Here is a 13,624-nt window from a genome sequence, read left to right as displayed (position 1 = left end):
TATGTTATGCGAAGCCTGCTAATCTCATTTCTTTTCAATCATCACAACAATAAATGCGCTGTGCTATCTGTATAATGGATTTAGGCAGCAATCCACGTTGTAAGCTTATTTCCCCTGGGTATATTTGGTGTATTTTTCAAAGTCAATTTAGAAATTGCATGGATCGATTATAAAAGGAGTGCAGGACTTTCCATTCAATTTTGTCTTACAGATTCCTCTTGCGGACCGAATTACCTCAGGCACAGTACTTGGAGGCTGTGGTGAAACGGTGGAGCACAGCTCAACAGGAAAGGTGGTGTTAAGACATCATGGCTTTGGTATTTGATGCTCTGGGCAAAGACTTGCAAGACCAGGAAAAGAAAATTACCTGTAAGTAATACCTGCACTTAGTCACCAAGTCTGTAGAGGCAGATATCACTGCTTCCACTTCTGTGCTTACAAGTAATCGGGCAAGGCAATGAATACAGCTAGATTTAGTCAACAGGTTTTTAATTGCAGCTGGACCTTTGAAGGGCTGAACTTACTGTAGTTTAGGCTGAACCTCTGATTTTTCTTGCCATTACACAAAATCAGTTGAAGCTAATGAGTTGGGTATAAACAAATTTACTAATTTTATATATCCCCAAACAGAGCTGATTAAAATGTTTAGCTCAAATCTGCAAGGATCAAGTCTACTCAAGACGCTGAGCTCTGCAAAGGGAAACTGAATGTCTGTGGCAACTGGTGTGCTCCCTCCCAGACCTAGCTGTGCCTCTGCGGCGTGACCTCTCTGCTGAGCAGTCAGCATGACTTCTAGCCACAAACAAGATCTTGTGCTTTGTGTTGGAACTGGTACACTGTGCCCAGAGGCTCGTGTCATGGCAGCGCAGCTGTTTGGTCACATCTCACCCAAAATCTTGGACAGCAGTTTGCTAAACCCTGTGAATGCTTGTGTTACTGCTACCCAGCTCGGCATTGGCTCAGCTTCTCCCCTCCTGTCCACCCTTCTTCCTTCCCCAGCTAAACAGCTGTGAGGTTTTGAATCCAAAAACTTCAGAGCTAGAGACAGTCCTGCCAGACTTCCCATCTCTTGATGCTGTGCCATCTGAAAGGACAAGTCCCTCGCTGCTCAGGACTGAGAGAGAAAAGTCCTCTGAAAAGCTGGCCTGAGCTAACCTGTCCCCAAACCCTTCTCCCAGCATGAAATGCTTACCTGGATGTCCCTGCCCAGATGCTGTTTCATGCTTTTCCATTTGCAATTGCTATTCCCTGCTGCCCAGTGCCTGCATCTCACTTGATGCCCTGCTGGGGAACACGTGCTTTCTTTCTTGTCTCCCAGTTTCACAAGTGCCTGTTCCTGAAGGCCAGCACAGTGGTACCATTCAGGTACCCTCCTCTGCCTTAAATGACTACAGTTTGTGGACAATTTGTATTTCAGTGTCAGGATTCCTAATATATTTTGCACACCTCTTTTGCCATGACCTTAGTATTTAGTTTGGGACTTACTCCATACTAGAAACCAGAAGGACTTTTTGTTGTCCTCTTCCAGGAAAAGGTGATTTAATAACAGACTTTCCATTCATCAATAACTCTTCTTGTGATAGCTGTTGCTGTGGAAATGCTATTATGATATAACAGAAAGGCAGACAAATAGGTTTGCAGTCCAGAGATGGCTGTTCTGATGTTATTTTTAGAAGACTTGTTCTTATTTTAATTAGGCTCCTTGTTCAATTATAGAAGACAGGGTTTTACTGTGATCTGTGGTATAACTTAGAATAAGAAATTGCCTTGCTCAGTAAGCAAGAGGAAGAATTCAGGTGCTCAGCCTACCATGTGTTGCAATATGCTAAAGGCAAGAAATTGGTTCCCTTACTGTGCTCTAAACTACTGTTAGTTTCCTGCAAAGAGACTTAAATGCAAACAAACTCACCAGTACATGAAACCAAGGGTAAAGCTTGAAGTATCATCTGCATTTTCTAATAATTATAAGATAATAATTATGAGATTGTAATTTAAAGAAACTGGGGGTGATAGGTTCATCTTTTAAATGACTATAATACAAGTTTTCAACTGACCAAGAGGGAAGGACCCTGTAGAAAAGCTTGGTTTGTTCATGGGTGTACATACAAGGTGTTTCTGCTAAAACTGACCTCTAGCTTTCTGCTGTCTAAATTCCTGCACAGCTCTAGAAGAAGCTGCACACGTAGAGCCAGAGCTAATGGATTTTACAATTAAGAAACTCTTTTGCTGACTTACAGTACTCTAACTCTTGACCAAGATGCATTGCATCTAACTCAGTTAATGCTATAGGTCTTTCTGTCCAACAGCTGGATAAACGCAGACTTGGTAAGGGTTGTTACCTGGTTTTCATAGCACCTTGCATGTTTGACAGGCAATGCAGGCTGTGGTCTTTAGGATGTTTTAGAAATTTGCCTCTTTGGTGCCTGGACTGATTTTGAACCTCGGATAAACAGGGTTTTCTTTGTGTTTAGCCAGTGTAAAGATTTCACTGTTTGGTCCACTAGCAGGCTTGTGTGTTTAGTGAAAAATGTTAAGTTCGTCGATTTTATGAGGATACGTATTTTTAAGTCATTTTTCAGAATCAAGAAAAATTGCGGGGAAAATTTATGTAATTGCAGCAACCACGTTAGAGGATGGACTGACTCATGAGTGATCAAATTGTGGATGTGTGTGATGAAGCGTAATTCAGATAGAGTTGTAATCCAGGCTTAGATGATCCTGTTGGGACCAAAATGATGTGATTTCTCCTCATAAATGAGAGGTTGACATGGAGTCCCTTTTTAAGGAGCAGGTAGCACCAGAGGATCCTGCAGGTGTGGAGTGCATGCTCCTTCAGCTCATGCCAAGTAATGCTTCTTCAGTGATACACTGGGGCATTATTTTATGTAACTTGCCATCAGATGACATAAATTCCCTGACAACTCTTAACGACACTGAAGCAGGCATTCTTGGAATAGGTTGTAGCACTGGAGCCAAGTAGTTAATCAGGTGTAACATGAAGCTTTGAAATGATTTACTGCCTGCTGGTAGCTTGTACTGGGGCTGTATTGTCCTTCTGTATGTACTGTATAATACTTTTAAGCTGTCCTTAGACAGGGCCCTATTGTAAACAAGCTGTCTGGCTTAACTGGGATATCCTGTAAAAATATGTTAATAAAAACTGAAATCACTGTAAAGGATCCTATTCCTACTATTTCTTTTTCCTGACCTATTCCCACCAGGAAAGAACAGCACATGCTCTTAACTCTTGTGGTGCTGACGCCTGTTAGATTTGTAATACTTAGTTCAAAATGGGTCAGTTGTGTGCATGGTTTACACAACGCAGAAATTAACACTGAAGTAGAGCTTATTTTCAAGGTGTCAAATAATTTTATTAGTGCTTCTTTTATTGCATGTCCCTTCATCTAGTCTCAGCTTAGCCAGGTCTCTGGAGTGACTTAGGAAGTTGTACTTTAAGTAAAAGGAGTTTAAGAAATCAGCTAATTTATGTTTGGTATTAGATTGTCGTGGCAGGGTCTTGTAGCCTGGAGCTAATTAGATACAACAGCAAGGCCTCACAGGGGGTCCAATTTTTGGAAGGAGATTGTGAAAAATGTCACCAGATGTCATTTGCAGAGGGCAACTTCTACTGGATTTCCTATCTGGAGATAGATGCAAAAAATACAAGTTCTTGCAAAATCAAGTGTCGTTCCTTTAAACAGAGAGAAGTGCTCTGGTGGTTTTAGATGTGTGGAATTTCTTGATGATGAAGGTGCTTAAAGGTGGACAGTCTGAGTCTTCTCCCAGAAATCACCGAACGTCATAGGCAGGGTGAGATGTTCAGGAGACCCTCAGAGGAGGAAGTGACCTGCAGAAAGGGCTGTTGTTTTCCTAACCTGCCTATCCTTCCCCGAGCAATGATGTCTCTGCCAGAGAGACTTGTGATATCCTCCCTTTTCTTAACTAATATGCAATTTTGAATGTGCAGAAGGCTCAAAATCTTATTAAGCAAGGGTGTGGTTTATCCCTATAGAAGAATGTGGTACGTGGGGTTGTGTGGTGCTTTGGGGAGGGCGCTGTGCGTGTGTGCAGCTGTTAGAGGCCATTAAAAAGTGACCTGAGCCCCTACGAGCAAGCTTGGGATTAACTGTAAATGGATACAGGGATCTCCATGGTTTTCATATCAAGTACCAATGTCAGATTTCTGCATGGCAGGTTTGCTTTGGGGTATTCTGGTTACAGTACGCTTTCATGTACTTTTAAAAATGGACTGCACAGCAAGTCATCAGCTATTGATACAATTTAAAAACTGAAGAGTTAATCTTTAAATTGGAATGTGAAGAAGAAATGTATTTCCAGCATAGCAGTCAATTTAAAACTTATGTTAAGAAAGAAAAACAAGCAAACAAAACCTGACAATTGATTTTATATCACAAAAGACGATCTGAAAAGTTACTTTTCTTGCTTGGTTTTTAAATTTATAGATCTATTCATCTTTGTTCTGGAAAATATTTGTCACTGAATGCTGCAGGACATACTGTAGCGATTGTGCTCCTTAAAGGCTCAGTAGAGTCTGGAAAAAGTTCCAGTGGTGGTGAAGAGAAAAAGACGGTGGGGGCTAGTTTAGGTTTGGAAAAAAGCCTGCAAACAAACCTCTCATGGTGCAGACACTGGTTCCCTGCTTGCTGCATCTTTTTATTTCTTCCTTGATGTGATTCATTCAGAGTTGCTGTGATAAACTCTAAATAGTAGATATCCTGGTTGTTTTCTAGGCATCAGTAGCGAAGGTGAAATGGCTTGATCAAGGCAGCAGAGCTGTGCATCTGTGGCAACGTGCTCTCCAGATAAACAAGACGTGCTTTTGGGCAAAGGGGTTAACTCATTAGTTATTTCTCTGTAAAACACCGTAGCTAACTGAAGCTGGTCTTCTCGTTTTAAGATGGCAGTGGAGGTACAGCAGGGATATTTGCCTCAGCCAGCAGCTTGAGACAGAAGTCATGTTTGTGTGAAAGCAGAGACCCAGTGCTGATATTGACGCTGCATGTTTGTGCGGCTGCAAGGACGAAATAGCAGGTGAGTTGTTTGTCTTGCTGTGAGGCAGATTTCTGGTGGTGAAGACAGTTGTGGAAAGGACAGGATTTCTAACCAGAGTGGTTAAATCCTCACAGGCAACAGCTTGGCCCGACCCCTGTGATCCCAAAGGAGCGGTTCCAGGTGCAAGTGTTCAGCAGGTCTCCCATGCACATGTCTTTGTGAACAGCTGTCTGACTCCAGCAGGTCATGGGTGTTCTCCAGAACTTTGGGTAAGTCCACAGTGTGCTTCGTTAGGGAGGAATGAATGATTTTGAGGTGGGAGAGAGCTAGAAGCAATTTCAGACTGCCTGAAAATGGCAGCAGTTGGCTACCAGTTGGGACTGACTCTATGAATTGCACATATTTGCAGTCATCTGGTCACTGCTACTTGACAGAAAGTAGCTAAAAAGATTCAGGAGGTGGAGAACCACATCCTTATGTTCATAGAAATGTTTCATTTTTAAAAGGCCCTATTCTGTTACTACTTTTGTTTCCTGTGACTAGAGCCAGTCCCAGTGGCTGTAGAAGCAGCTGTGCAGGAAAGGCATCGCTGCTTTTCTGTTTGGGGGGAGAGAGGAAAGTAGGTTTGGTAGGTTAGCATATACCTTTTTTTGTCATTTGTTTGTGTCATTTTGTTGTTGTTGCTGGTTTTGTTACCTGTTAGTTTGAAGAATTTTTACCACGGCTGTCTTCATAGTAACAAGAGCTAAGGCAATCATGCAACATCGCATGTAAATGAAAATCAATGAGTGTTGGGGGGAAATATAGACAAACTGCTGGGTTTTAGTAAATGAAACTGTTGCCTCCCCCAGCACACTTCTTTTTACTTCTCCTGTCTGCACTGGTTTGTAGGTGTGTTGCACAACCTATTTTCAACAAGCTACAGCTGTATGCTTTCTTATTCATATAAAAAGGCGATGAACTGTGGCCTCCAGAATACTGATTATTCACTCAAATGCGATAGTCATGGTAGTCATTTCTTGCAAAACATTCTGCCCTAACTTGTCTCTAAATTTTTCATTGACGTAGCTCAAATTCATCATTCATTTTCCTCCTTAAGCAAATGAGACTCAGGAGGGAGGCATGGCAGAAGGTTAAAGCCTATTGTATAATTCGGTATTTAAGCGGCATGCCTTTTGCATACAGTAAAAGCATCAGGGATTAATGAAAGCATTTTAATGGATTTCTATATTCACGAATCATAGCAGAACCATGAGATCACTAGAAATAGCCTGATACCAGATTTTCTGACTGCGTACTGGTACTCTATATTACCAAGTGTAGTTTTTCTATGCATGTGAAAAATTACCTCGTCAACATGAAAGAAAACAAAAGAAATCAATTAAAGATGAACGGTGGTGGTATTTTCCTGTCACATTTGTATAAGATACATGATAAGGCTATTCAAAATCATTTTGACAAATAGAGAATTAATCTCATAAATTTTAATCATAAAACCAATCCTTTGCTTTCCGAGCTAACGTCTTTTATCCTTTTGCTGAAAAACTGAATCTGCTTTGGAGGGTCATTTTACAATGTGCATGAGGTACTTGCTCACTGGATTTGCATTTGTTCCCAGTTTAATATCAGTGATAAAAGAAGCAGTGCTTTCCTATAAATGCATTAAAAACAAACAAAAAAAAAGGAAGATAATTATCTGTTTATCCAAAATTAAGGTAAGAAGACAAGTTAAACCTGCCTGTGACGTGTAGGAAATGCTGTGGCCTGTGGAACAATTAGTCTGTGTAACTCCTAGAAACCAGACTGCTTAGTACATTGAAATTGTGTTTTAAAATAATCACTGGAAGTATTCAGCAGAGGACAGCCTTGCCTGTGAGCAGCTTTTGTTGCCTCTGGATTTTGTGGCTGGCAGAGCAGAGCTCAGTCTGCAGCCAGAACTTGGATGTGATTCAGTAAAGCAATTCAGAATATCCTGGATCTGAAGTAAGTTAGTACCTCCATTCATTCTTTTAGCAACCTTAACATATTGACCTGGTCTGTGACCCCACCCTCCAGATTTCTTTCAGGAGAGGTTGTAAGAAGCTTCTTCTACGACTGATCTTGAGGAGTACAGAAACAATATGATAGGCTGGATAAAGTTCTTGGATCCTATCTTATATGCCTTACCTGTATCTTATCCACTTGGACCTTCACAGCATGATAGTAAACCTCCTGTGGTCTGAGTTACCCTAATTTTGCCTCCAAGATAGCAATGCCTAAACCTTGCAAGTCTGTGATTCCTGTAACTTCCCTGCCACAAGTTCACTACAGCATTTTGAGGACAGCACTATTTGCTAATTCAGAACATATGACTAGAAAGCTATTACACAATATTGCTAACAAATATGAATTCATAGATGAAATGTCACTGTATGGGTCGTTACCGTCCACAAAGAAAATAGAACCAGTGGTTATAGCTCATAGCTCACCCTCTTCCTCCCCTCCCCTCCCCTTTACCCAAAATTCTTCCTTTCCAATGATCTCCCTTTACTTCATTCTGGCATTGGCAATGGGCCTTAATCCATCTGAGTTTCATACTGTTCGGTGAGGGTCGTCTATATGGCTGGAGAGAGTCTTAAGGAGTATTTAATACAGATGGAAATCAGACGTGGTGCTCTATCCAAGAGACAATAGCCCTGTTCAGAAGGAGTTTTAAGCTCATTAAAAAATGAGGAAAGCGACTTCAAAATAGCAGAATGAACTGACATGTCCAAACTCTGTTAAAAATTGAACAAGCTGGGCAGAAACTCTTTTTCTTGTAAAGTTGTAATTGTTTCCTATAGAGGCCATATGGAGCTTGACAAGAATAGCTGAGATGACCGTAATGGTTTTAGACATGAGCTATCCTTAACCAATCATTAAATTGCTTAATGGCTTTTTTTCCCTTCCACAACCAAGAAAAAGAAGCTCCAGAGAAGCACACACAGTGGACGACGCCAATAATGTGTTCCTTGTAGATGTTAAGTTTACCCATCTGAGCAGCGACATCAAAAAGGTCTAACGATGTTCTGGAGAAAATGGCATGCATTTATGCAGAGCTTGGTTGATGGCTTACAATTCTTTGTAAAGTGTCATGAGACTTGCAAAAGGTGCATGGCTTGCAAAAATTAAGACCTACAGAACATGAGATTTAATGCACAGTACTAGCTCAATTTGACTGTTTTAGGGCCTAAGGGAGAATTGTCATCTAATTACTACTATGTGTAATGTTTTCAATTTTCCTGATTTAGTTTCAAAGCATAGAAGTACTATTTTCCCCTCTCTTGATTGCTCAAGACATTTTGATTGTTAAAATGTATTTTGTATAATTTCTTAACTTAGCCTGGCAACCCCCACTTTGAGTGTCTGTTTTAATTATACTGAAGCAAGCTATGATTTCTCTGGCCTAAAATTTCCAAGAATGGATGCCAGTAGCAATGTGTTTGGCTAATGCTTCATGCTAGACCTGCCAAAGCAGAAATTCCCCAGGCTATTTGCTTCTGAGGTTTTTTTTTTTTTTTTTTTTTTTTTTTTGAGGGGGGGGGGTCAGACCTTAAAACAAGGAGCACACGATCCAGTGTTCGTATTGATTGACTTCGAGTGGCTGACTCATTTACGTGTCCCTTCCTCTCTGCAAAAATAGTGCACAGAGGTTCCATAATGATGGAAAAAAAATGCTTGCTTTAGCAATGTGAAAAGAAGGGATCAGGATAAGCCTGGCAGAAAGATGTTATGGTGGTGAATAGTAAGCCTTGCAGCTAATGTTTATAGCTGCGTAGAGGATGTTTTCTTGTAATCTCATACTCTTGTCTTTATAGTTACATTATAATGAGTAACTTATTTTGTTTGCTCGGGAGATGTCTGTGTTTGGCATCCTGTGGAGCTGGAATATGTAATACTTTCTTCTTTCAGAAGAGTATACTGAAAAAAGAGAATATCACGTATTCTAGCTGTGTAAGAAGACAGTATTTGACCTTGTGCAAATAAAAGGAGTTACCGTAGATTACTGTGGTGTTTGAAATCAGCTATAGCTAACTGGTTGGCAAAGAAAGAAAAAAAATCATATGGAGGTGCTGCTCAAGATGTCTTAACACAGGTAATGGGGGACACATGCAGATGGGCAAGATTTCTCTCTTCAAATAAAAAAAAGTTTTGTTTTTTCTTTAAAGTAAGTGACAACTGAAACAATGTGAAGTCTAAGATCAGTGTTCAGCGTTACTCAATCTTTTTATTTACTGGCAAGACAAGGCTATATGTGTGCATGGTCTCCCTAGTTAAAATTACGAGCTGCTTGATATTAAACCGGGAGTGCTTGCGCCTCACATCACCGGCTCTGAGGGACTGTGTCGGCAGTGAAGACCAGATCGTGCCTTCAGCTGGCGCAAGCAGCCCTCATTACACCTGGGCGGGCCAGAAGCACAGCAGAACTGCAGGGCTGTGGGACAACCTGGGCTCTGTAGCCACTGCCAAGCTCCCTTCTGCCGTGACCGGAGGCTCCCAGCCACAGATCCAGCTGCTGTAGCTGGTAGGTGTTAGCTGAAGTTGAAAAGGCCAGCTGGCAGCTGGGGGCAGGCTGTTTCTTTTCTCCTTTCTCTTACTTAGCTTGTGTTTCTGTGGGTCCTTTAGGAAAATATCTTTTTAGGAGAGCAGTTTCCTCTGCTGTATCATGGTCTTCTGCTAAATGAGGATAGGCAAGCTGTGTCCCCTAGAGGAAACCTTTGCTATTTTAGTGGTAGGTGACATTCTTGTGTTGGGTATCAGTGCAGTGGTGAATATAATCCTGTGTGAAGCAGTGACATGATCCTACTATGTGGATCAGGAAGTTTAACTTAGATTTTTTTCTTAAGCATCAAGACAAAACTACTCTAGAAACTACTGAGGAAGTAGTAATTCAGCTACAAAGGTGAAGTCCCCCACTGTCTGATACCAATAAGGTCCAGTCTTAGAGGGTGATTTCCAGAAAACAGATTATTTGCTGAATGCAAATTCCACTAAATTTTCCCAAAAATTTGGTTTCAGTGAGAGCTGAAAAGGCTAAGAGGCTGCAGAAGCAGCTGCAACCTTTCCACACTAGTTGGAAAGGATGTAGGGGACTAAATGAATGTCACTGGCAAGTAAGAGTGCACTTATCCCGAGTTAGTTGAATATTGCTTGCAGAGGATGGAACTTTGTTTCTGCAGGCAGATGAATGGGTTAGTTGGTATTTCATCTTTCCTGTGCAACTTTTTTCTTCAAAAACCTGAAAGATAAAACTGCAGTATTACTGAAGAAGTCAATAATACAGAAGCTGAGTGAGCCAGAGCAATAGGAAAGGAGTTTACCCTGGGGGATGAGCAGGAAGCCCCAGTGCAACATACTGAATATTTCAACAGTGATATGTCCACGATTAATAAATTCATGAGAAGCTGTTATGCAACAGTACATGGAGCAGACAAGTGAGTAAGCATTTGAAAACCCTTGTTGCAGTTGTTTAGTAATTACACAGGGCTATTCTAATTTCACAGGAGGTATTTTGATGCATGATCTGAATTGGTATATATGAAAAGTATAAAATCAAAAGGTTTTGTAAAAATCTAACGTTAGTAGAAACACTCTCCTGATTAAAAATGCATAGATACCATTTTGTTTTAGATTAAATGTCTTTGTGCTTTTTTTTTGTTTGTTTTGTTTTGGAACAATATTGCTGCTGTAGGCTGCTGGAATAATCAAAAGCAAATGAAATAAAGAATAAAATGAGCATATATGAATTTACCCCATAAAAGAGGCAAAGGGACTGATTTTTCCAATGCTTTTATGAAGGACTTTATTTTTGTTTTTAAAACTGATGTGTGATACTTTTTTTTTTTTCCCCCCAGTATGGCTTTTAATATGGAGTCCTTTGCTCCGAACACAAGAACTAGCAAAACCATACCTAATACTAGCACATCCATTTCTGTTTGTATTTTTACTTTTGGCACAAAGTTTCAGCATTTCTTTTTATCTTTTAGATACAGAACCACCAAGTAAAAGCCTTTTGGAGTGAGAACGTGCATTTCTGTTTAACATGAAGGTGCCACGGCACTTTTCTTTAGTTGCTCAGTTTGAAAAGACAGCCCAAAACTCAGCAAAGGTGGCTGAGGCAAAATTGCATCAAATCCCAAACATTTGGTTATCTGAAGTCCAGACCTCAAGTTCAGCCAATCCCTCTCAGGGTAAGCTCATTCCTTTCGGCCTGACCAATGCTTAGCAAATAAAACCTAGCTATTCAAAAGATTGAGGACATGATAAACTCAGATATTCACCCGTATCACTGTCTGGATGTTTAAACAAGACTGAGTTGTTCATTAACATTGATAGCAATTAAAAGAAACCTTTCCTTTCATCTGAGCTTGATTAAGACCTCATACGTCTCAAACTATACTGTCAGGAGGTGAGCAGCTGCAGACTAATAGGCATTGATATCCTAGCCTCTGCCCTGAAAAAGCTGCATTTTCCTTGTAATCTTTGAGACCTTAGTATGGCACCAGTCACCAGTGTTTGTATGCAATGTATGGAATTCCTTGCAGTGCTCATTCATTCCTTCAAGCCTGGGTCTGCAGGAATTTTCCACATGGAGAAAGTTATCTGTTCTTTAAACAAGAAAATGTAAATTCATGTCTTTTGTAGTAAAGTCGCTGAATAAGGATCTCCTACAGACTTAGTTCTATATGTAGGCAGAGACAGTTTCTGGAGTCAAGCCATTCATTTTTCTCCTTACAGTCAAAAGCATTCATTATAGCCTACGTAGTTTTACTTAAAGTCTACCAGCTTTGTTTGCAATAAAGTACTCAGCCTTCTGGAGACTTTCTGTCTCTTCTGGTGTGCTCTGTTGATAAAGTTACCAGCCTCAATACTTGCACCATGGCACCTTGGAAAATGTATTTTGTTCTAGATGTGAAGTCCCTGCATCAAATCACAGGAACTTTCTTGACATGAGTGTTCTTTTCAAGAGCTTGAGTAGCATATGTGTCCTCAGTATCTGCTTCGCTGTTGGTTTTTCACATTGCCTGTTGTCCTGTTTCAACAGTTCTGCGGCCTTGCCAGCATGTTGTTGACTCTGACGGCATGCTTAGCGTGATGCTAAGCCATTAAACAAAATGTTTCCCTGTGAAGTATGGTGCAGTAACCCTCATCGTGCATCCTGTAGTAAAAGGTTTTCTGACATTGTCCTTGCTGATGCAACTGATAGATTTGAGGCAATACAGCAAGTAACTTTGACTAGTTTGGGCTCTTCTTATTCTTTTTGCAGAGGCCTAGGAAGCAAATGAGATGGAGAGGAGGGGCAGACGCCTTTTTTCCTCATCTGCTTCTCAGTATTTCTGAATGTACAGGGGGACCAGGCCTTGTGCTCTACTAAGTTCAAAGGTTGTGACTTCCACTGGCTCCTGGGATGGGCGATGTGCTGAAGGAAAGGTTGCTTTTTTATCTGTTTCTCTCAGGACCGCTCTCTGATCATGGTGTTTTTTTTTTTTTTTTTTTTTGTTTTTTTTTTTTAAGGCAGAAAGAGTAATTCATCTCTTAAGTGGACGCTTCAGAGCTCACAGATGAAACTGCAGCTTTCTAGCTATTTTCTCTCTCTGAGTTGTGCTTTCTTTCAGAGACTCATTACAGAAACCATAGGGTTGTGTATGGACCCTTTCTATTTGTATTTTATATTAAAGCAGTAAATCAGTTTATTTCATGTGTGCCTTTTTCTGTGTGGAAGCTGTTGGGTAATTTAGTCCAAAGTCAACCGAACATCTTTAGTTAGTTCAGAGACAACGCGTCCTACAGATTGTTTCAATTTATATTTGTTTAGGACTGTCTAAAGCAAGTAGCCAGCCAGTTTAGCAAATGTCCGTTCGCAACATCTCTGTTTGTGCACGTGATACGGGACCTTTGGAACCGTTGTGTGCTGCTGGGTAATACCCCTGAAACAGCAAACCTCACAGCTCCTGCACTCTGCAGATCCTTGCAGCTTGGGATGGTGCTTTGGTTTACATCCTGCTCTCTTTATGCCTTTTTTTGCATCATGTTGGAAGTAGGCACAATACCAGGTGCTGGGAATATAGTGATCTTTGTTAGGTAGCTCTTCTGGATTTTACAGAGCGTCTTCTTGAAGCAGTAGAACTGGGCTGAACCAGGCTTTGAACATCAAAAATGCATTTGATTATAATGTGTACATTTTGTTAGTGTAGAAATGATAATCTATATGTTACACAGAGTAATAATCACAGAGAATAATGAAATTGTGCACAGTGAATGCTGGCAGTATTCACGTAAGTTGTGTTTTGAGAGTCTAGTGCTGACATTTAATGAAGTAAGCCCTTGGATTGAACCAGGTAGTGTAACAGCTTGAGTAAGTGCATTGATGATGAGATAATAGGGCAGCGCATAGGAAAGTTGCATTGATGTTTGCTCCGTTTCTATTTGGATAGAGTTAAAGGTCTGGCTGAGGCACCAGTTACATCACTGTAGCCTCGCTTCTTGCAGTAGAGCTGCAGCTGGCTCACAGTGCCGTAGTCGGGGCTAGATCCAAGGTCCTTGGTTTAAGAAGGCTGCAGATCGCATCTCTTACAAGCACTGCACTCACCTG

At 40.8% G+C, this 13,624-nt stretch overlaps 1 protein-coding gene across 5 annotated transcripts in view; it reads left to right on the top strand.

Moving 5' to 3' along the window:
• The window catches only part of MYO1B (myosin IB), a 185,761-nt gene that overhangs the window by 56,330 nt on the left and 115,807 nt on the right, over nucleotides 1-13,624 (top strand). For 3 of the 5 annotated variants that reach the window (XM_066999046.1, XM_066999043.1, XM_066999044.1), the window contains exon 1: nucleotides 5,263-5,282. Coding sequence is in view for 1 of the 5 variants with exons in the window: in XM_066999045.1 (XP_066855146.1) it covers nucleotides 325-369 (45 nt within the window). In the remaining 4 variants the exon portion in view is untranslated. Of the gene's footprint in view, nucleotides 1-211; nucleotides 370-4,918; nucleotides 5,053-5,147; nucleotides 5,283-13,624 lie in introns of those variants that run through there. The other 2 variants (XM_013187484.3, XM_066999045.1) reach the window with 2 other exon arrangements.

The sequence above is a fragment of the Anser cygnoides genome, chromosome 6, assembly GCF_040182565.1.
Source record: "Anser cygnoides isolate HZ-2024a breed goose chromosome 6, Taihu_goose_T2T_genome, whole genome shotgun sequence".
NCBI classification, from domain to species: Eukaryota; Metazoa; Chordata; class Aves; order Anseriformes; family Anatidae; genus Anser; species Anser cygnoides.
The sequence above is the reverse complement of the archived record's forward strand: the minus strand, read 5'-3'. Positions and strand labels throughout refer to the sequence as shown.